Source organism: Pteropus alecto, unplaced genomic scaffold, assembly GCF_000325575.1.
Source record: "Pteropus alecto unplaced genomic scaffold, ASM32557v1 scaffold71, whole genome shotgun sequence".
NCBI classification, from domain to species: Eukaryota; Metazoa; Chordata; class Mammalia; order Chiroptera; family Pteropodidae; genus Pteropus; species Pteropus alecto.
Genome location: NW_006433024.1, coordinates 9,932,250 through 9,955,931, shown reverse-complemented (window position 1 = coordinate 9,955,931; position 23,682 = coordinate 9,932,250). Strand labels below are relative to the sequence as shown.

General features: G+C 33.3%; 1 protein-coding gene across 4 annotated transcripts in view; it reads right to left on the bottom strand.

The window, feature by feature from the left end:
* Nucleotides 1-23,682, bottom strand: part of QSER1 (glutamine and serine rich 1) — a 62,097-nt gene that overhangs the window by 8,325 nt on the left and 30,090 nt on the right. For 3 of the 4 annotated variants that reach the window (XM_006908010.3, XM_015586385.2, XM_006908009.3), the window contains 5 exons: nt 8,696-9,018; nt 7,659-7,775; nt 6,750-6,883; nt 5,365-5,579; nt 431-568 (listed from right to left, as the gene is read on the bottom strand). In XM_006908010.3, the coding sequence (XP_006908072.1) occupies nt 431-568; nt 5,365-5,579; nt 6,750-6,883; nt 7,659-7,775; nt 8,696-9,018 (927 nt within the window). The remainder of the gene's footprint in view (nt 1-430; nt 569-5,364; nt 5,580-6,749; nt 6,884-7,658; nt 7,776-8,695; nt 9,019-23,682) is intronic. The other variant, XM_015586386.2, reaches the window with a different exon arrangement.

Here is a 23,682-nt window from a genome sequence, read left to right as displayed (position 1 = left end):
TTATCTAACATTATGAAATTTTGTTAAATACAGAGTATGATATTCTTAATTCACTGTAGTTTAGGGCAAAGAAAAAGGGGAAGAAAAATGATCAAAAACACAAGAGAAGAGGCAACATAGTTATTTTAGAAAATGGGAGAGTATAACAAAGATTCCTACCCAAAACTTTTGCTTTCTTTTTTATCCCTCTGAACTTTAAGCTTTTTTAAGAAAAGCACTTTCAGAGTATAATATAAATTTGTTCAAATATTCATACAATTCATGAAAAGATATGACCATTTTATAGATTCAACATATATTATCATGACTTTGTTAACTGACAATGTATAGGTATATATTGCAAATACCATATATTAGACATGTAACCAAAAGACAAGAATAAAAAAGATCAAGAAAGTACTACCAAGAAAGTACTACTTAGTGACTGTACCATTGCTTTTCTCTAAGGCTTGCATTGTGTCAGGGTCCAAAGCAATGCTAACAAGCAATTCCATGTAACTCTTAAAGGTTTCCTTCATTGCTCTTGTGTTCAAAAAACGAGTGACAAAGGGAGCTGGAGGATCAAATTCTGGGAGGGAGAAAAGACGAAAAATTAAATATTCCTGACAACTTTAAAAACATGTTACTCTTTAACAAGAGCCTACAAACAGATAAAAGGTTGTAGATAAAATTTCTCAAATTAAGGTTCTCCTACTCTGCCTTTAAAAGCACCTCAGGTAAGAGATTCTCAAAGATGGTTTGCACATCACATCCACTGGAGAACTTCTAAAACGACATTAAAAACCAGATTGCTGGACTTATTAAAACAGAATCTTGGGTGGGTGGGTGGTACTGGCAATGAAGTTTAAATATTATTTATACTCTGAAGGTGGCTCTGAAGCCCAGCACCAGCCCAGCATTTGGAAACATCAGCCTCACAGGAACCTGATTCTCCTCCCCCAACCCCACTACAGACATCTGCTGGTAGGTTGTGCTGTTCCAGAACGATGGTTTCTCTATATTGAGGCAGTAAAGAAATCGTAAGACGGCCAATGTATGAGTTAGTAGATATCTCTTCTTTTCACTTCTACACTTAAATTACTGTAAAATTCTAGTCTAGAGTCAAGACATAATAAAAAAATTTTTTAATGTAAACAGCCTGTGCATAGAAATAATTTTACTCAAATTTAGTGGCAAGAACTGCAAGATTAGAAGTGGGTTTCAATTTTGACTTTTTTTCATTCAAATATATAACTATTATCATAGCTTTTAACAGCAGTTGTTACCGTATGGTCTAAGAACCCTACGACCCTTTCAGGGGTCTCTGATGTCAAAATAAGAGACCCCTGAAAATAACAACAGTAAGATATTATATACCTTTTTTACTCAGTTGACATATGTAAAAGTAATGTTGGGTAAAACTGCCGATGCCTTATATAGCATGAATCAAGGCAGCGACACCGAACTCTACTAGTAGCCATATATTTTGCCATGACTTTATCATCTCAGTGTTATGATTTTGAGGGGAGGAAAAAAATATAATGTCATGTAAGTCATAAAGCAGTAAAAATAATTAATTGTATTAAGTATTTCTTCTTGAGTAAATGTCTTAATAGTATGATGAAATGAGAGGTACATATAAAGCACTTCTGCTATGAAGTATGATGGTTATCTCTAGGAAGATCATCCATGCAACTGTTTGAGTTATAAACTAGATACTTTTCCCCTTATGGGACACCATTTTTATTTGAAAGAATGACTGACAGGCACACTATGCCTATTCAGACTTGCATATTTGGCAGACATTTTCTTAAAAATTAATGAAGTGAATCTGTCACTTTAAGGAAAACAAGTAACAGTATGTATTACCAGTGATAAAATTTGAAGTTTCAAATGAAAATCAGAATTCTGAAACTTAATATATAAAAAGAAAAAAAAAATTAGAATTCTGGAAAACATGTATCTACCACTATGAGTTTGACAATGTCCCAATACTTAAAGACTTTATCAATGAGAACAGTGGTGGTATTAATAAATATTTTTTTTGACACTGTAAAAATGTATGACCTAAATGTAACAGCCAAAACCATGAAATTTTTACAAGAAAATATATGACACTGAAAGCATGGGCTATAAAAGAAAAAAATAGTTAAATTTGGCTTCATCAGAATTTCAAACCTTTGTTCTTCAAAAGACACTATCAAGAAAGTGAAATGTCAACCTGTAGAGTGGAAGAAAATATTTTCAAATCATATATGAAGGGTTTAACACCTAGAATATATAAGGAACAACAACTCAAGAATGAAAGGAAAAATGACCCAATTAAAAAAATGGGCAAAGGATCTGAATAGACATTTCTCTAAAGAAGATAAGCAAATGTCCAGTTAAGTACATGAAAAGATGCTCAAGATCACTGATCATTAGAGAAATACAAATCAAAGCCACAATAAGACACCATTTCACACCTGCTATATTTAAAAAAAAAGGGGGGGCTGGTGAGGATATAAAGAAACTGGAATCCCCATGCATTGCTCATAGGAATGTAAAATGGAGGGAGCATGGTGGAAAACAGTTTGGTGGTTCCTCAAAAATTATAAACATATAATTATATGACTCAGCAATTCCATTCCTAGGTATATACCCCAAAGAACTGAAAGCAGACACAAACAGATATTTTTATGCCAATGTTCACTGTAGCATTATTTATAATAGCCAAAAGGTGGAACAACCCAAGTGTCCATCAATAGACAAGATAAACAAAATGAACATACAAGGGATAAACTTAAAATGGAATAGTATTCATTCAATAAAAAGGAATAAGGTTCTAATATATGTGAACCTTGAAATCATTATATATGAAATAAGCCAGATACACTTATATAAGATATTTAGAATAGGCAAGTTCATGAAGACAGTAGCTGGGGGAAGGGGAGAATGGGGAGTTATTGCTTAATAGTTACAACTTTTCTGTTTGGGGTGATGAAAAAGTTCTGGAAATAGTTGTGATTCTTGTACAATATGAACATAATGCTACAAATAGTTCACTTAAAAATAGTTAAAATGGCAAAATTTGTTATATATTTTAAAATTTTTAAAATATAGAAAAAGAAACAATATGTATACCAATGAACAAATATTTTCACATAACCAATGAATGTTATAAAATCATTCATAGAAGTTATATTCAAAGAACAAGATAAACCCATAGATTTTAATGTAACAAGCATGAAAAGTTGAAGAAACTATTATTTGTCAAGTTTATCAAGTAAAATCTTTGAGTATCAAATAAAAATATCCATAATTATCTGAAAAGGTAATTTAAATACTCCTCCCTTTCTCAACTACATATATAAGCAAGGCTGGGTTTTCTTCATATATTTTAACCAAAATAATGTATAATAAATTGAATGTAGAAGCATACATGAAAATGCTACTCTTCTAAATACTGTTTATGAAAATAGTTGTTAAAAAAACTTATGTTAATATCTAATTAAGTATTTTTTAAATTTGTTTTAATTGATATTTGGTAATATCAATAGATATAGCTCACAGAAACAAGTGTCTTGGAATCTTTGATAAATTTGAAGATTATAAAGAAGTTCTGAAACAAACAGTTTGGAAACCACCAGCCTATAAATCTATATTTATTATCAATATTTGCCTTCTTTTCAAGAAGCACTAAAAATGTTTGCCTAATTATTAGTGACACCTAGTGGTAACTCAAGTTACCAATGAAAAAACTTTTTTCTTGTCCTTTGAGGAAGCTGTATAATTGAGAGCAAACTCAGAACCCAAACTTCTCTATTCTAAATGGTAGGTAGGAATGCTAACTGCAAAAATTATGTATAATGTCTTCTATATATACTCAAAGCACTGAATTTCTTTATAAATTCTAATGAGCACACGTCTAAACAACCATTCCTAAGTAGCTTTCAAAAACAATACATTTGAAGTTGGCTTCCAAACTGAAGAATTTTTTTATGATTCTATTCCAATAATCTCTTAAGATGATATTTGTAACATCAGAAACCATTCTGGGCATCAACCTCAACAGTACCCCCAACACCCAATGCATCATTCAAGTTCTGCCAAGATTACATCCTGAATTTCTCAAATGTGTCCTCTCTCCTCCATCCCTGCTGCTACAACTTAGGTTCAGACTTGTAATTTATATCTGAACTATGATGTCTTATCATTCAAATTCACATTTCACCATGTTGTTCCGTACTTAAATCCTTCCAAGGACTCTCCTTTGCTTACAGGATCCCAAGCTTTTTAGCTTTATGTAGCATGACATACACAGCCTTCCATCAACCTTTCATCTTTTCCTGCCTACCTTCAACTTTATGTTCTAGAATGGTCAGCAAACATTTTCTGTAAAAGGCCAGACGGTAAATATTTGAGGCTTTAATAGTCATGTGCTATCTGTAACAACTACTCAAATCTGCCATTGTAGTCGGGATGCAACTATAAAAAATACGTAAATGAATCAGTGTTCTAATAAAACTTTATAAGAATAGGCTACAGATCAGATTTGGTCCACTGACCGTAGTTTGCCACCTCTACACTAGACTACTAAAATGCTTGAAATTTCTTGCATATATTATACAGTAAGTCTGATGGCTAATGGAATGTGTGCTGGTATATATTTATGTTTTACAACTATCTCAAGTTTTATTTCTAATAAAATAAATTTATCTATAACTACATAAATGTTCTTTGGTGTCTTCAACAGTTTTTAAGAGTATACAAGGGTTCTAAAATAAAAAAAAAAATTGATAGCTGCTGATATATTTTAGCCTTTTCATTTTATAAAGAGAACTAAGGCTTTTTATAAAAGAGAGGTTTCCTAGCTTAGACATGAGCAACTGGTTGGCTAGTGGCTGTATGCATTATAGTATATAACATATTATATAATACACAGTATAGTAGTATGTATTCTATAATTGATAAATATTCCACATATATGGAAGTATACATTATTACATATGTTACTATATGTAGTTTCAGAGCTACAGCTTCCTAGGCATGTTTTACTCTTTCCTTCTAGCATACACACAAACTCAGAAATTTAGAACTAGAGGACTCTTAGTAAATCATCTGATCTAATCCTTATCCTACCTAAAGAAGTGAGATAACTGGAATTTCTAAGGGTAGAACTCATAAAGGTCTTTGAGTTCACTGCTTTTTCTATTTTACAAGGCTGTATATGTGGGCAAACTGTGCTCAGGGAAAGTGAATTTATTTTTATAAAAGACTAAGCAGAATTTAGGTAGATAAATCCCCCTCAAAATAAATAAGTCTTGAATCATCAGCATCACTGTTCCTCTCCATTCATGGAGATAATCTAAAGTAATCAAGGTATTCATTTCATGGAGAACTCACCCTCATCACTACTAGTAGAATGGATCTCAGGAGATGAGTCAGATTGGGATGATGAAAATTCTTCTTTCCATTTCTTCCGTTTCTTTGGTGGTGGCTCAGCCTTTACTTTTAGCTGTTTACCTTTGGGTTTCATGGAAGGGGCTTTTGTAGTTGTAGTTTTTGGTGTTGGAAGATCAGAAGTTTTACTGCTACTACTTGGCTTAGCCTGAACAGTTCTGCAGTGTTATAAACAGACTTCATTAACACAATGAACTCCTGTCAAATGAAAATAAATTAGCCAAAAAAAAAAAGAAAAGGAAGGAAGGAAGGAAGGAAAGAAAGAGAAAGCAAGCGAGAGAGAGAAAGAGAAAGCAAGCGAGAGAGAGAGAGAGAGAGATTTTGGAAGAGTTTAACTACCTCAACCGCACCTCCAAAATAAAGTCCAAGTCCTATACCTCTCAAATGATGATTCCCCTCAAATTCTCTTGAAATACACTCTTTAATCACTGACATTCAATATTCAGTTATTAGGGGACTATTAATTCAATCCTTATTTCTCTCTTTACTCCTCCCCTTCCTTTATGAACTAATTTTCCCAAGTATGAGGCTGTACAACAGATGACCAGAGGGCTTTGGGAGGTAATGCATGATAAACCCTTGAGAGCTACATCTAGCTCTCACAGGTTCTGGTGGTACAGGTTTTGATATAGATAGAGACCCAACTGCATCTGTCCTAGAGCCTCTCAAGAAGATTTGCTATGTGCTAATTCTGGAGATTTGAATGGATGAAATTCCACTATAAAAATAAGGTGGGCTGCTTCTAATAAGTTGGAATTAATTAAACTAGACCTTCTTAACATTAGATTGAGAAAAACTAGAGTCACATCCCTTTCCCATACAGATCACAGGGAATGTGGCTACATCAGTCATCTCCCAGATTCATGCCCCAGACAATCCAGAGTTACATTAATAGATGATAACCCTACAGTATACTTGTCTAGTAATATACAAGTCTTATAGCTTTTTTCTCAAAATTTATTTCATTTTAAATTTGACACACCATTAATATTTTTATTTTATGGATTAAAAAAGGACTTCACAAAAAGCTGGACTCAATCCTTTTGACTCTAACTCCGTTTATTTTTTTTTTTTCTCTCACTACACTAGGGTAACATCAAAAGGACTCACAGAAAGAAGAGGGCACCCATTCCATCACAAATAGTCACGATTTATAATTCCTGTCTCACTACTTTAAAAGGAATCTATTATTACACCAGGCATTGAATTTTTAGACTTATAAATAATGAAAGAAATCAGTCTCTTTAATTGATATAATTCTTTGTACAAGACATCACCATAATAAGCCTTCCAATAATCACTATGCAAATATATAAAAAAATAAATACCTGATAGTTTGTGAAGGCTTACTTCTTGGTTTTTTAGAACACACTCTGACATATTCCTTTTTGTTTGTGTTTTCGATGAACTTCACGTATATCCTTTTGTATTTACTCTTTGCATCTCCAAAATATCCAAGGTACTAAGGAAAAAAACACGTTGAATTACTTAATTACACATTCTGTACACACAATATTAGTACTTTCTTAGCTTCACTGGCTATCATACAGCCATCCTTCAAGTTTTTAAATACGCAGCTTTGACTAGGCTAATTTCACCCCCAATAAAAATAATCCTAGGCTCAATCTTAACTGCAAGCCCATACGTATAAACAATCTAGGTTGGCTAATCATCAGATGCTTGCTTACTTAATGCTATTAAACAACTACATAGGTACAAAAGAATAACTTCTGTAAGTCTTCTGGTAAATCAGGGTATTTCACTGACAGAATAATCAACATAAGAGCCTCTGAGTCCATTTGAACTCTTCACAAACTAGCACTTATTCCTTTTCTTGTTATTAAAAAAAAAAAAAAGGTTAAGCAATAGTATAAAGTGTTTTAATTTTAGGTAGCTGGTATTTATATATTTTTATTTTAAAATCAGATGATTAGAGTGTCATATACAGGCACACCTAGTTTTACTGCACCTCACTTTACTGAACTTCACAGATGTTGTGCTTTTTACAAATTGAAGGCAAGACCCTCCACCGGCAAAAAGATTATGACTCACTTCATTGTAGTCTGGAACTGAACCTGCAGTATCTCCGAGGTATGCCTGTACTGTCATTCATATTTTATGCTATTTTATATTAGAAGTGCTCAATATAAAATATATTTAATTTAAATCATTCTATATTTTCCCCAGGACCACTGTCAAAAAACAGGAAGGCTAATATAAACAAGCATTTTACTTACACTATTTGTAGCAGCAAATTCTCTTTGCCCATCTCTAATTTCAGGAATAAACTTCTGTAGTAAAGCTTTTTGTACTTTCCAAATAGCTGGGGGTTCTTTTCCTGTTTTTAAAGCCTCCTATAATAAACAGAATTAATTACACTTATAAAAGCTGGCAATATATTCTAGATTTAAAGAATCTTAGAATCTTAAAAACATATCTAGCTCAATCTTTTACCTAGCTGAACTTTTACAATAGTTCTTATAAGTTGGCCATTCAGTTTCTGCTTAAATTCTTCCAGAAATAGGGAGAGCACACACACCAACATGCAAAGTAGTCTGTTACCCTTTTGTATAGCTATTGGAAAATGTTCCTCCGATAATACTGTCATATATTATTTATGAAATTTTATAACAGTATGTACATATTCAAAAAGACCAGAAACAAATTTGCTAAAATAGTAATAGCAGTTGATTGTGAATGGAAGTATTAAAATTTGAATGTTATACTTATTGTACTTTTTAATGCCATTCCTTTCCAGTTAAAAAATCAAAAGCAAACAAAACCCGTGAATAGGCTTTTCTTAAACGTAGTTTTCTTGTATGAAATTATTAATATTTTTATTCATGGTTCAACAATTTGGAATTATGAAAATAAGTCTAATTCTAGTTTTATATTATATTTGTTATTTTCTTTAAACTTTTAAATTAGATAAATAGGCCATTTTCTTCAAACTCCCAATAATATAATGAGTTGGGAGTCTTCAAAAGAAATTAACATTTTGAAACTGCTCTACTCATTAGTACCTAAATGGAACATACTGACTAGTCAGAAATACATAATACTTGGATATAAAATTATTTTAAGCTATTTTTCTTTTATGAACTATCTGATATCTATTAATGATTTCATTATTTAACAATTATAACAGAATAATTGTGAAAATAGAACTTTTTGTAATTCAGGCTACATGCATGCTACTAAAGCCATCACGAAGGCTATCATAATGCACCCCCACTAAACTATGACCTTTAACACCTGTGAACATTCACATCACCTTAAAAGTCTCTATGTCTTCTATCTTTACCACAAATTCATCACGCTCTCTGTATTGGCCTTCTCCTCCACTTTCTGTGTTCTCCTCATCTGTAAAACCTTCTATGGCAACAGTATCCTGTCCTTTTGCAAATTGGTCTGAAGAAAGACCATCAAGTTCGATGGGCTTTGGGGGTTCTGTAGAGCTTATATTTTCCATTACTGCAGATGAAGAAGAGTAGAGAGGTTCTTGCTTAACTGCACCCACAGTGGTGGAGGAAGTAGTAGCAGTACCAGTAGTATTGGCAGTAGGGCTAGTAGTTGCCACCTGTAGGGCTTCTGAAACTAGATCAAGCAAATGCAAATCAATAATACAAATAATTAAACATTTACTTGTTTTGAGTAAAATCTGAACAGTTTAAAAAGAAAGTTATTTTTTACCATCAAATCATCTGAAACATTGAAAACTACACTAAGAAATTAAAGAATGGTTGTTAATTTCCAAAAAAAAAAAAAAAATCAAAGTAGTGTACAGACTTGAGAACCTTCATCAACCTACAATGCCCCTCAGACCACTTAAGTAACATAAAGTAGTGTACAGACTTGAGAACCTTCAGCAACCTACAATGCCCCTCAGACAACTTAAGTAACATAAAGACACAAAAGTGATGTAAGATAAGGGTCAGCTGACCAAAACTGTAAAGAATTCCTAAAGAAAAGGCAATTGGATGTGGGAAAGGAAAACAACACCCCAAAATATTCTGAAATATTTATATACTAACAAATAACTCAGATGAAGTGGACAAATTTTCTAGAGAGACACAAACTACCAAAAAGACTCAAGAAGTGGTAGAACATCTCAAATGACCAATAACAAGTAAAGAGAATAAAGGAAATTTAGAAACATTCCACAAAGATAAGCACAGGGTTCTACCAATAGTATAAGAATTAATACCAATCCATCATAACTCTAATAAATAAGGAGGAAACACTTCCCAACTCATTTTATGTGGTCAGTATTATTCCAGTATCTAAACCAGACAAAAATATCATGAAAAAAACTATAGACTAATATCTTTTATGAATATAAACATGAAAATCTTCAACAAAATATGAAAAAATCTACCAACATATAAAAAGAATTATACGTCATGACTCAAGTGGGTTTTATTCTAGGAATGCATACATAGTTTAACATCTGAAAATCATCAGATGATTGATTTTATTATAAGATAAAAATATAGGATTATCTCAATGGGCACAGAAAAAGCAATTGGCAGAATTCAGTATCATGAATTTAAACACTTTCATGATAAAAACACTCAACCACCTAAAAATAGAAGGAACTTCTTCAACTTGATAAAGGGCACCTATCTATAAAAAACCCAGTCAACATCATACTTAATGGTTAAAACCTAGATGCTTCCCCCTAAGGATGTCTGAAGAAACAAAACTACAGGCATATCTTGTTTTATTGTTATTCGCTTTATTGAGCTTCCCAGATATTGTTTTTATAAACTGAGTCAAGCAAGTCTGTCGGCACTATTTTCCCAACTGCATTTGCTCTCTTCATGTTTCTGTAACACATTTTAGTAATTCCCCAATATTTCAACTTTTTAATTATTGTCATATTTTTATGGGGATCAGTTATCTTTGATGTTACTATGGTAATTGTTTTGGGGAACCATGAACTGTGCTCATATGAAACAGCAAACAATAAATATTGTATATGTTCTGACCGCTCCACTGACTAGCCATTCCCCCATCTCTCTCTTTCTCGCTCATTGGGCCTTCCTATTCCCTGAGAAACAACAATACTGAAATAGTAACCCTACAATGGCTTCTAATAAGAGTATAGCCCTAACTCTCTTCAATTCTATAAAGATTGAGAGAAGTGAGGAAGTTGCAGAAGGAAAGTCTGCAGCAAGCAAAGATTTGTTCATGTTTAAAGAAAGAAGCTGTCTCCATCACATAAAAGTACACAGTGAAGCACCAGGTGCTGATGTAGAAGCTGCAGCAAATTATCCAGAAGATCAAGCTAAGATCATTAATGAAGGTGGCCATACTAAACAACAGATTTTCAAGAGGTGAAACAGGAAGAAGATGCCATCTAGGACTTTCACAACTAGAGAAGACAATGTCTGGCTTCAAATCTTCAAAGGACAGGCTCACTCTCTTGTTAGGAGCTAATGCAGCTGGTGACTTTAAGTTGAAGTCAGTACTCATTTACCATTCTGAAAATCCTAGGGCCCTTAAGAATTATACTAAATCTACTCTGATTGGAACAATAAAGGCTAGATGACAGCACATCTGTTTATGACATGGTTTACTGAATATTTTAAGCCCACTGTTGAGATCTAGAGCTCAGAAAAAAAGATTCCTTTCAAAATATTATTGCCCATGGACAATGCATTTGGTCACTCAGGAGCTCTGATGGAGAAGTACAAGATTAATGTTGTTTTCATGCCTGCTACCCTAACATCCATTCTGCAGCCATGGATCAAGGAGTAATTTTGACTTTGTCTTAATATTTAAGAAATACACTTCATAAGGCTTTAGCTGCCATAGATAGTGATTCCTCTAATGGCTCTGGGCAAAGTAAATTGGATACCTTCTGGGAAAAAATTCACCATTCTAGATGCCATTAAGAACATTCATGATTTGTGGAAAGAGGTCAAAATATCAACATTAACAGGAGTTTGGAAGAAGCTAATCCAACCCTCATTCATGGATGACTTTGAAGGATGAGTCTTCAGTGGAGGAAGTAACTGCAGATGTGGTAGAAATAGCAAGAGGGCTAGAATTAGAAGTAGAGCCTGAAGATGTGACTGAACTGCTGCAATCTCATGATAAAACTTTAACAATGAGGCGCTGCTTCTTACAGGTGAGCAAAGAAAGTGGTTTCTCGAGATGGAATATATACTCATGGTGAAGATATTGTGAAGATTACTGAAATAACAAGAAAAGGATTTAGAATATTACATAAACATAGCTGATAAGGCATCAGCAGGGTTTGAGAGGATTGACTCCAATTTTGAAAGAAATTCTACTGTGTATAAAATGCTATCAGCATTGCATACTACAAAAAATTGTCAAAGGAAGAGTCAATCGATGTGACTAAGCAATAAGTACCTTTTAATTAAGGTATGTCCATTTTTTAAGACATAATGCTACTATACATTTTAAATAGACACATGCAGTGAAAAACCAAAAATTCATGTAACTCGCTTTATTGTGAAATTCCATTACGGTGGTGGTCTCTGAAACTGCAGTATCTCTGAAGGATGACTGTATCTCCTTTTGAAGATGATATTGTATATAGAAAATCCACCAAAAAACCATTAGAACTAATAAATAAGTTCAGCAAGTTTCCAGGGTATAAGATCAACATATAAAAATCAATCATATTTCTATATATTTGCAATGAACCATCCAAAAATGAATTTAGGAGCACAAGTCCATTTATAATAGCATCGAAAAGAAAAAAAATACTTAGGAATAAACATAAGAAGTGCAAAGTTTACACTCTGAACAAACTATAAACATTATTGAAAGAATAAAGGTCTAAATAAGTGGAAAAATATCCTATGTTTATGGATCACAATACTCAACATTGTAAAGCTGGCAATACTCCCTAAATTGATCTACAGAATCAGCATAATCCCTATAAAAATCCTAGCTGCATTTTTTTTTTTGCAGAAATTGACAAACCGATCCTAAAATTCACATGGAAATGCAAGATACTCAGAATAGTCAAAATAATTAAAGAACAAAGTTGGAAGATTCACATTTCTGAAATTTCAAAACTTACTACAAAGCTACAATTATTAAGACAGTGTGGCAGCGGCATAAGGACAGATATATAGATCAACAGAGTAGAATAGAATGAAAGTCAAGAAATAAAACTCTTATATTTATGGTCAAATAATTTCAACAAAAGTGTCAAAAACCATTGAATGGGGAAAGAATGAAGTGTTTTTAACAACTGGTGCTGGGACAACTGGATATCTACATACCAAAGAATAAAGTTGGATCTCTACTTTGTAATACAAAAAGTAACTGAAAATGGATCATAGACCTAAATGTGAAATTTAAAATTATAGAACTCTCAGAGGAAACATAGGTGTAAATCTTCATGACCTTACATGTGACAAAAGAAAAAAAATCAACTGGACTTCATCAGAATTTAAAACTTGTGCTGCAATTGACAACATCAAGCAAGTGGAAAGCTAACCCACAGAATGGGAAACAATGTTTAAAAATCATATATTTACCGGAGATTTTGATTCAGAATATATAAAGAACTCTTAAACTTCAATAATACTAAAAACAACCCAAATAAAAAAGTTAGCAAGGCATATGAACAGACATTTGTCCAAAGAAGATGTAAAAATTGTCAACACAACATTATATAAATGCAATCTCGCACTTACTAGGATGGCTAGAATTAAAAAATACAGATTATAATGTGTTAGCAAGCATGTGGAAAACTGGAACACTTGTACATTGCTGAAGGGAATGTAAAGTGATACAGCCACATTGGAAAACAGTTTGGTCATTCTTCAAACCATTAAGCATGGAGTTATCACATGACCAAGAGAATTCCACTTCTGACTTCCACTTTCTAGAGAAATAAATAAAACACCTTCACACAAATACTATTACATGAATGTTCATAGCAGAATTATTCATAATAGCCAAAAAGTGGGAAGAGCCCCAAATGTCCACCAACTGATGAATGGATACACAAAATGAGACATATCCACCTTGATAGGAAATAAAAAGGAATGAAGTCCTGATACATGCATAAACCTTGAAAACATTATGCCAAACGAAAGAAGCCAGTTACAAAAGGTCAGATATTATATGAATTCTTTCATATAAATGTCCCAAAGAGGGCAGATCTACAGAGAAAGTAGATTAGTGGTTGCCTGTGGCTGGGTGTAGGTGTGGATATTAATTGATAATGAATTTCTTGTTGGCTGATGAAAATGTTCTAAAGTGAATTGTACATTTTAAATGGGTGGATGCTATGGTATATGAATTATAATTTATTAAACCTGTTTAAGTACTTTGAAGGCTAGAGATGATAAGAGGAACTCTGGGTTGAGAAACAAATAATAAAAAGAGCATGTAGCATTCCAGTGGTAATTTTGAATAATGATAATGAACTAAAATAATAAAATATATAATAATAATAAGTAAAAACAGGAAGGCCAGTGATTCCCTTGCTTATACTGAGTTATAGGCAGCACAGTATTTGATCATAGGCTAAAATGCAAAAGCTGATCACTGGAGAAAGTGAACTCTACCTGCCTAGAGTGGTGGAGGGGTTGAGAGGGAAAGCAGAGACTGAGGTACATCCAGACTTAACACAGAAAAGAATGGAAAAACAGACTGGCAAGGGAAATAAGTGAATTAAAGTGGTTGGCATCTAGGGAGAGTAGGGGCTGGAGGCAGGGGCTGTCCAGTAGCTGTTACCAGCTACTATACCCCATATTAAAACTATCTTTATACATTTATATGAGTCTTCTCAATCAAGGAGAGGCCTGCTTAAGAAATAACAGATGAATAAGCTAATCATCAAGTCATGCTATACATCTTGAATTTATAGTTTGTATGTCGATTCTATCTAAATAACACTAAGAAAAATAATCTAATAATGTTAGGAGCCCATACTACATAATTTTACCCTAGTGCAATATATTTTTATGCTATTTTAACTATACTATCATACTTTTCTGCCTCAAATAGGTATATAAATAGAAATTGACTTTTTATGTCTTGTGACCAGAAGAAGGCTCTAAATATTAAACATTTCTAACATTGTAATAATTGTAGATCCAAATTGGTAACCTTTCTATAATTATAGATCCAAATTGGTACTTTTTTCAAATTTAATGTAAAAAGAATTAGATGTAGCATTTAAAAATTATTTATTAATTGGTGAATATTACCTATTGAGATTAGTTTTACAAACCGTTTTATTCCTTCATTTTTTTTTTTTTTATATTAAGGACTGAGAAGTCTTTTTTGTAAAAATGAAAGAAGGAATAAAAGGGACTTTATTATAGCAATGTCATTGAATTTTGAAAATGTTTTCCAAGTTATCTAGGAAAACAAATTAAATAGCTATCGAGGCAAAAAAAAACCCAGAGATACTGCCACCAACAGACCCTCAGAAAAGACTGTAAAGGACAATGCCAAAAGCAGTGTAATCCCAAAGAGAAGATATGAGGTACAAGAAAGAAGAGCAATATGGTAAATATATAAGTAAATCTAAACACTATTTAAAATAGTACTAATGACATCTCATTAAGTATTAGAAACAAGATAGTACATGGTAATATTAAATGGAGTATTAATGTTCAGAAGTCTTTATATTATCCAGGAAGAGATTAAGATATTAACAGATTTTGAGAGGCTGAAAATACATACTGTAATTCCTATTGTAACTAAAAAAAGAACAGAAATATTACCTCAACATAATCAGAGGTAGGAGAGTAAGTAAAGATTGGAATAAAACAAAATTGACCATGTATTGATGATGATTGAAACTGAGTGATGCATAAGTTGGTTTAATTATACTAATCTTTGTACCTCTATGTTTAAAAAATTCCATAATTAAAAGTTAAGCAATTTTTTACAAAAGAATATATAACTTCTAAATCAGTAGAGGGAAAAAAATGTATCAATACTGTATGATGCCCTTTACATGAAATTTTAAAACAAACCAAAGTATAGTATGTACAGATACATACACAGGTGATAAAGTTATAAAAGAAAGCAAGGAAGTGATTACCATCCAGCTCAGTGGTTAGTTCTAGAGGTTATTAGTTGGGTTTAATTTAATACTCAATTTATTTTTGTACTGTCTTGCTTTCTAATGAGTAGCATTTAACACCATAAATCTTCTTCTTTGCCCCATTGGTTTTGAAATATAATGATCCACTCTCTTTTCTAAGTGGTTTGTTATTTCAGTTTTCGTTTCTTTTTTAAGCCATGAGTTATTTAGAAGTTTTTAAGTAAAAACTTATTGCTTTTTATTTCTATTATTCTTTTATGAAATTACTGTATTGTAGTCAGAGAATACGGCTTAAACAATGTGTGCATTTTCAAATTTATGGACATTTTTGTGTTTTCCGATTACCATCCAGCTACTTGTGAGTTTTATTTCTACTTGTGAGTTTTATTTCACATGAAAAAATGTTCTGAAAGAAGAGAGAGATGGAGAAATATACTAAAAATGCTACAATAACAATGAAAGTAGTATGGCAATGTTAAAAACAAATGAGGAATGAAATGGGAAAAAGAGGTTTTATTATGATAAAAGGAAATTTAACTGTAGTAAAATTTTATGCACTGAATTACATGGGTTCAAAACATATCAAGTAAACGGTACTAAATAAATAAAACATAGTTGCAAACTTTAAACAGATCAAGCAATCTAAAAACAAGGATAGGGAAGATTTAAAACATTTTTTTTATTAAAAATTTCAAACACACACAAAAGTAAAGAATACAAATCTTCAAGTACCATAACCCAGCAGTCACAACCATAAACATTTTGGTATACTTCTTTCATCTATCTGTCACCCATTTTATATTTGCTGGGATAGTTTAAGGCAAATTCTAGACCTGTCATTTACATTGAACATATACATATACATATTTCTTATATGACCTAATGTCGTTTATTACATTAAACAAAAAATAAAGAGATATAAAGGATTTGAACAATATTACAAAATAAAATCTATTATCACTTGGTACTCATAAAATATTTATAAAAACTGACCATTTACCAAGCTACTAATAAAATTTCCATGCATTTAAAAATGCAGACACTAAGCCATATTTCCTTGATCACAATACGATAGGGCCATAAGTTAGTAATAAAGGAATTCCAAAGATGACAACAAAAATCAAAACCTACTAGGAAAAAGACCAAAAACCTCCATTCTTAATAACTCCTGGGTTAAAATGGAAATTAAAACTGAAATGACAAACCATTAGAAAGGACAGTGAGAACACTACAAGTTGAAACCAGAGTGACAGAGCTAGAATGTGGTGCATAGAAGAACACTAACACTTTAATGCCATTTATTAGAAAGCAAGCAAATACAAAAAGTATTAAACTTAAGAAGCCAGAGAAAGAATATTAAATTGAACCCAGGAAATATAGAGAAAAAGAATTAATAAAAGCAGAATTTTTTTAAAAAAGTGAGTAAAAAATGATGTCAAGAGAAAAAAAAAAAGTAAGTACATTGGTTCCTTGAAAAGAACCGTTAAACAGGCAAACCTTTCAGAGACTGATAAGGAAAAAGAATCAAATAATCACTTGGAGCAAGAACGAGAACAATAATTACAGAACTAAAGGAGACTGAAAACTTATGAGGGAATACTATGTACAACTTTATAACAACAAATGTTAAAATATAAGTGCAAGAGATGATTTTACTATAACATATACTTTTTAATTAATGATTTTTTATTTCTCAATTATAGTTGGCATACTATACTATGTTAGTTTCAGGTGTACAACACAGTGATTAGACATCTAGATTTGTATAACTCACAAAGTGATCACCCTAATAAATCTAGTACTCCTCTGACACCGTACAATATTATTGGGTATATTCCTTATGCTGTACTTTCTATCTTAATGACTATTTATAACTACCAATCTATACTTCTTAATCCCATCCCCCCTTTTCACTGACCTCCCCAGCGTCCCTCTCATCTGGTAACCCTCAAAATGTTCTCTGTATCTATGAGTTTGTTTCTATTTTTTGTTTGTTTATTTTGTTCTTTAGATTCCACATAAACGTTCAATCATATGGCATCACTCAGACTTACTGCACTTAGTACACTACCCTCTAGGTCCATCATGCAATATCTTTTTCCATCCTATTATGTTACTTCTGTGTGTGTCTTTTAATCTAAAGTGAGTCTCTTATAGGCAGCATATTTAAGGGTCTTGTTTTCTTATCCATTCAGCCACCCTATCTTTTGATTGGCACATTTAATTCTTTATTTGAAATACTCATTGACAGATATGTAGTTATTGTCATTCTTTATTTAGACTTTTGATACATATTTTTTTCTTCTTCTTAAAGAAGTCCCTCCAACATTTCCTGTAATACTGGCTTTGAGGAACTCCTTTAGCTTTTTCTTGTCTGGGTAGCTCTTTATTTGTCTTTTGATTCTAAATGATAACTTCTGCTGTGTGAAGTAATCTTGGTTGTAGGTCCTGGGTTTTTACCACTTTGAATATTTTGTGCCAATCCCTTCTGTTGAGAAATCAGCTGACAGTCTTATGGGCGTTCCCTTGTATGTAACTAACTAATTGCTTTTCTCACCGCTTTTAAGATTCACTCTTTGAATTTAACCTTTAGCGTTTTAATTATGTCTTAGTGTGGGCCTCTTTGGGTTCATCTTGTTGGGGATTCTCTGAACTTCCTGGGGTTATACGTCTACTTCCCTTACTAGATTAGGTTAGTTTTCTGTCATTATTTCTTCAAATAGGTCTTCAATTCTTTGTTGCTCTCTCTCTTCTCCTTCTGGTATTCAGCATGTGAATGTTACACACAGCTTTGCCCTGGAGGCTTCTTAAACTATCTTCATTTTTATTTTTGATTCTTTTCTCTTGTTGCTGTTCTGATTGGGTGTTCTCCGCTACCCCATTCTCTATGTCGCTGATTCGATCCTGCGTTTCATCCACTCTGTTGATTCTTTCCAATGTACTCTTCATCTTAGATATTATATTCTTCATTTCTGACTGGCTCCCTATTATGTTTTCCATCTCCATTTCTATTTTTTTTTTTTAATCTCTTTGTTAAAGTTCTTCATTGAGTTCATCTACTCTTCCCGTAAGTTCCTTGAGCATCCTTATAATCAGTGTTTTGAACTCTGTACCTGGTGTATTGCTTGTCTCCATTTTAGTGAAATCTTTTTCTGGAGTTTTGTTCTATTCTTTCATGTGGGATATGCTTCTTTGTCTTCCCATTGTGGTTGCCTCCCTGTGTCTGTTTCTATGTATTAGGTAGGGCTCTTAAGTCTCCTGGTCTTAGTAGAGTGGCTTTATGTAGTAGCTGTGTTGTGGGGCCCCTTGGCACAGATCTGGGAGGGATCCGGCTGCAGGCCAAGTTCAATTGCTGCCTGGGCACCTCTGGGGCCACCTGGTAAGAGTCACCAAGCAATCCACATGTGGCTGCCACCTGTGCAGGGCTTATAAGTGCCTTGAGAGGCCAAGTCAGAAACCAAGGCCAGCTGCCACAGATGCGGGGCTTGAGGCTGCTCAGCAAGAGATACAAGGGATGCTAAGGCCAGATGCTGCTTCTTTGGGTTTTGTGACCCTTTGAGAGATTCTATGAAAGTTTGCAGCAGGAGCCAAGACAGCCCGTTTGTATGGAATAAATCACTGGAAGTTGACTTAGGTGAGCCCACAAATTGGGAGAGGTGGAGTCTCGAGGAATCCCTCCGCTGGAGCAACCTGTGTTATCTAAGTTGATGGTGCCTGCATCTGCAGGCTAGGAGGGAGAAGGGCTTAACAAAGGAACAGTGGCTTCTGCCTGCACTTCTTTCTGGGAGCCAGGCACCCCTCTAGCCCTTGTCCTGAAGCCTAATAGTTCAGCACCTCCCTGTATGTCCCTGGTGACCCTTGAGCAGCTGCTCTGGCGCTGGAGCTCAGAGCAAGTCAGTATGTCAGTAAGACTGGGCGTGGGCCCTTTAAGAGGAAGGTCTCACAGCCCTCCATCTTACTCAGCCACAACTTCTACTGGTTTTCACAGCCACAGTTTGTGGGGACTTCTCTTTGCAGCAATGGAACCTGGGCTGAGGAGCCCAGTGTGCGGCTGGAACCTCTCACTCCTCAAGTTAGGGAGGTGACTCTGCAGCCAAGACAGCCATCCCGATTCTCAGTTGCCACACACGGTTGTGGGACCTAACCGTTTTGCATCTCTGGCCCCTTACTATTCTAAGGTCACCTGTTATTTGAGGTGACCTAGTTGTAGAGCTTCTGTTCAGCCAGACCTCTGGCGACTCCACATACTGGCTACTCTGTAGTTTTGTTATAATTTTGGTGTGATCACTAGAGGCAGCATGCACTGCCTCTACATTCTACGCTATCTTGAATCCAATCTGAAAACATACCTGTCTTAAATTGACCTGGACAGATGAAACTACCTCAGGAAAAAATGGAAAAATCCCAGAGATAGTCTTAGAAAATTTTGCAAAATCCCTATAATATATGGTAAACTTTTTCAAAGCTTAGACAAATGGCAAAACTTTCTCAAATCAATTTATAAGATCAGCATATTCTTGACTACAAAAGTGAACAAGAGTAAGACAAAAACAAACAAACTCCACCACTATAAGCTAATCTCATTTATGAATCTAGGTGTAAAAATCCCAAATAAAATACTAATGAATCTTGCAATGGGTTAAAATTCATCATTACCAACGAATTCATAGTGAATTTTTTAAAAAACAGTTCAGCATTAAGAAATCAAGTAATAATAAATTAACGTGGGAAGAAGCTCATTTATCAGAAGCTCAAAAAAGCACCCAACAAAAATATATTTTTTTTAATTACCAGTTAAATTTTGTTGAGTATTGAATTTTAAGAACCTCAAAACAGGTTCAGCATTAGGAAACCAAACAACAGATTAATGTGGGGAGAAAAGCAGATTTATCAGAATATGTTCAAAAGAGCATCTGACAAAATTCAGTACCCACTGTTAACTTTTATAAAAATCCAGAATGCTTGCCATCAGTGCTACTGCTAAACAACAAAAAAGAGTAAGATAAAACTACCATTATTTAAAAATATATATGTAATCACATCTACCTAAAAATACAGGAGAATCAAGTAGAAAACTGTTAAAATAAAAATTCAACAAAAATGCCAAATATAAGATGGAGGTAGGAAAATCAATCACTGCCAATAAACCATTAGTAACCAATCAGAAAACAGTGTGGAAAAAAATATTATAAAAACTGCTAAACTATAATATATGTCTATGTGGAAAAAAATGATATAATGGTAAAGATATAAAAATAAGGTATAAGTAGAAAAACATTATATTCCACAAGTGGATGAGAAGATAATAAAGATATAATCCCTTAAAATTAATTATGGATTCAATGTAATCACAACCAAAACCCCAAAACATTGAAGGGGTTCTATTGGCCCATTACAGGACAATTTGAGCATCAGAAATAATAAGTAGAATTGATAAGACAGTGAATTTTTAAAAATTTATGAAAGCCTTCTGGTGCCAAGATGAACTAAGCCCACTAGAGCTTGGAAACCCTGACATCTGGGTGGTGTGGGGGAAATTCCCAAAGAGGAGAGAGCTAGAGAATGGTATCCTCTCATTTTGTGAATGAACCTACAGAAATCCCAGTTTCATGACTAAGCTGCACATAAGAGAATAGACCCAAACTAGCATAGCAAAGGCTTTGCAATATAAAGTATAACAAAGTCTACCATTTACACAAGTTCCAGACTAACCACTGAAAACAGATCCATAGCAGCAGGATGAACTAGCATTGGAACCACCACTTGAAAGGTGACAACAGATTCCTGGTCTGACTGCCTGCTAAAACAAAACAAATCAACATTCTCCAGAGGATTTTAATAGAATTCAGGTACTGAAAATGTCCAGGATACAATCCAAAATTGCTCAATATGCAAAGAACCAGAAAAAGGTGACCAATTCTCAAAGGTAAAAGGTAACCACTCTAAGATGACTCAGATGCTGGAATTATCAGACAAAAACTTGAAAGCAACTCTTAACCATGCTCTATGAGGTAAGGTAAACATATTTTTGAAATTAATAAAAATATGTAAGTTCTCAGTAGAGAAATAGAAACTAGAAGAAAGAACCAAATACAAATTTTAAAATTGAAAAAAATATCTGAAATAAAAAATTCACTGGATGGGCTCAATAGCAGAATTGAGAAGGCCAAAAAGTCAATAAACTTGAAGATAGAGGAATAGAAATTATACAATCTGAAGAATGGCGGAGGGCGCGGGGGAAGACTGAAGAAAATGAACAGAACTTCAGGAACCTGAGGACTAATATCAAAAGGTTTTACATCTGTGTCTTTGAAGTTCCACCCAAACTTCTGAAATTTGGTAAAAGACATATATTTCAGATTCAAGAAGCTCAGTGAACTCCAAACAGTATAAACCTTACCCAGACAAATAATTACATTGCTGAATATCAAAGAAAAACTCTTGAAAAAGGAAAAGTTCTTTGGGCTGAAGAAAAATGATACCAGAAGAAAACTTGGAACATCAGAAATAAAAGAAATGTAACACAAATTATAAATATCTGGGTAAATATAACAGACTATTTTTCTCCTCATAAGTTATTTAAAATATATATTACTGTTGAAAGCCAAAATTACTACTCTATCAGGGTTTTCAATATATGTAGATATAATATATAGGACAAATATAAGTAAGGGTCGGGGTAAAGGGACCTGTATGGTTGTTAGGCTTCTACATTATACCTGAAATAATAAAAATATCAACTCTAAGTGGACTGTAATCACTAGGTCAACCACTAAAAACAATACGAAAAGACACAGCCCAAAAAGCAGAGAGAAATTTAAAATACTAAAAGTTCAAATAACTTTTTTAAAGGTAGGAAAAAAGAAACAAGAATGAAAATAGAGGGGATAAACATAAAACAATAAAATGGAAGATCTAACCATATCAAAAATTACATTAAATGTAAATGGTCTAATCATACCAATTGAGAGATTGTAAAATTAGTTGTTTTGTTTTTTTTTTTTAAAGATTAAACTATATACTGTCTACAAAATACCCATATTAAATACAATGTCACAGATAGTTTAAAAGTATAAGGATCGGGAAAGATAGACCACACAAATACTTAGTAAAGGAAACCTGGAGTGGCCATATTGATATCGGACAATTCATTCCTATCAATTGACAACTTAGGTGAGATGGAGCAACTCCTTCAAAGGTACGAAATACCAAAACACAATCGAGAAGAAACAGACAAGTTGAATACGTCCACATGAAAGAAATTGAATTCATAGTTAAAAACTTTCTGACAAAGAAAATTCCAGGTCCAGATGGATTTACTAGCAAAATTCAACCACACATTTGTGGAAGAAATACTACCTAATTCTTACAGGAAATGCAAAAGAAGGGAACTCTCTCCAACTCATTTATGAGGTCAGCAATAACCAGATCCAAAACCAGACAAAGAAAACTACAGACTAAAATCCATTGTGAACACAGATGCAAAAAAAGAAAATCTAATCCATCAATGCATAAAAAATAATATATCAAAGTCAGTGGGTTTTATCCTAGAAGTACAAGGCCATGAATATATTTTGGAATCCATCAATGTAATTCACCATATTGACAGACTAAGAAAACTACATGATCATTTCAACAGATGAAGACAAAGCATTTGACAAAATTCAATCTCCATTCATTATAATAACTGTCAGCAAACTAAGAAATATGAGGAACTTCTTTAATGTGATAAAAGGCATCTATTAAAAAAACCTATAGTTAACCATCATACTTAGTGGTGAAAGATTTCTTTCCCCCCAGATCAAGAACATCATCAGGATGTCCACACTCATCACTCTTATTAAATATTGTAGAGGAAATCCCAGCCTGTGTATTTAGACAAGAATGAAAAAGGCATAAAATTGGGGGCGGGGGAACTATCCTCATTTGCAAATGACATCTTTTTCTACATAGAAAATCCTATGGAATCTGAAAGGAAAAAAAATCCTAGAATAAGTGGTGTGCAGATTTGCAGGATTTAAGATCAACATATAAAAATCAACTGTATTTTATAATCTACCAATGCTGTATTTTATAATCTACCAATGAATAATTGGAATTTGAAAACTTTTAAAAGTGTCATTTACAATAAATAGCACCAAAAAAATATTCAGGAATAAACCTAACAAAGCATGTGCAGGATCTATATGCCAAAAACTACAAAA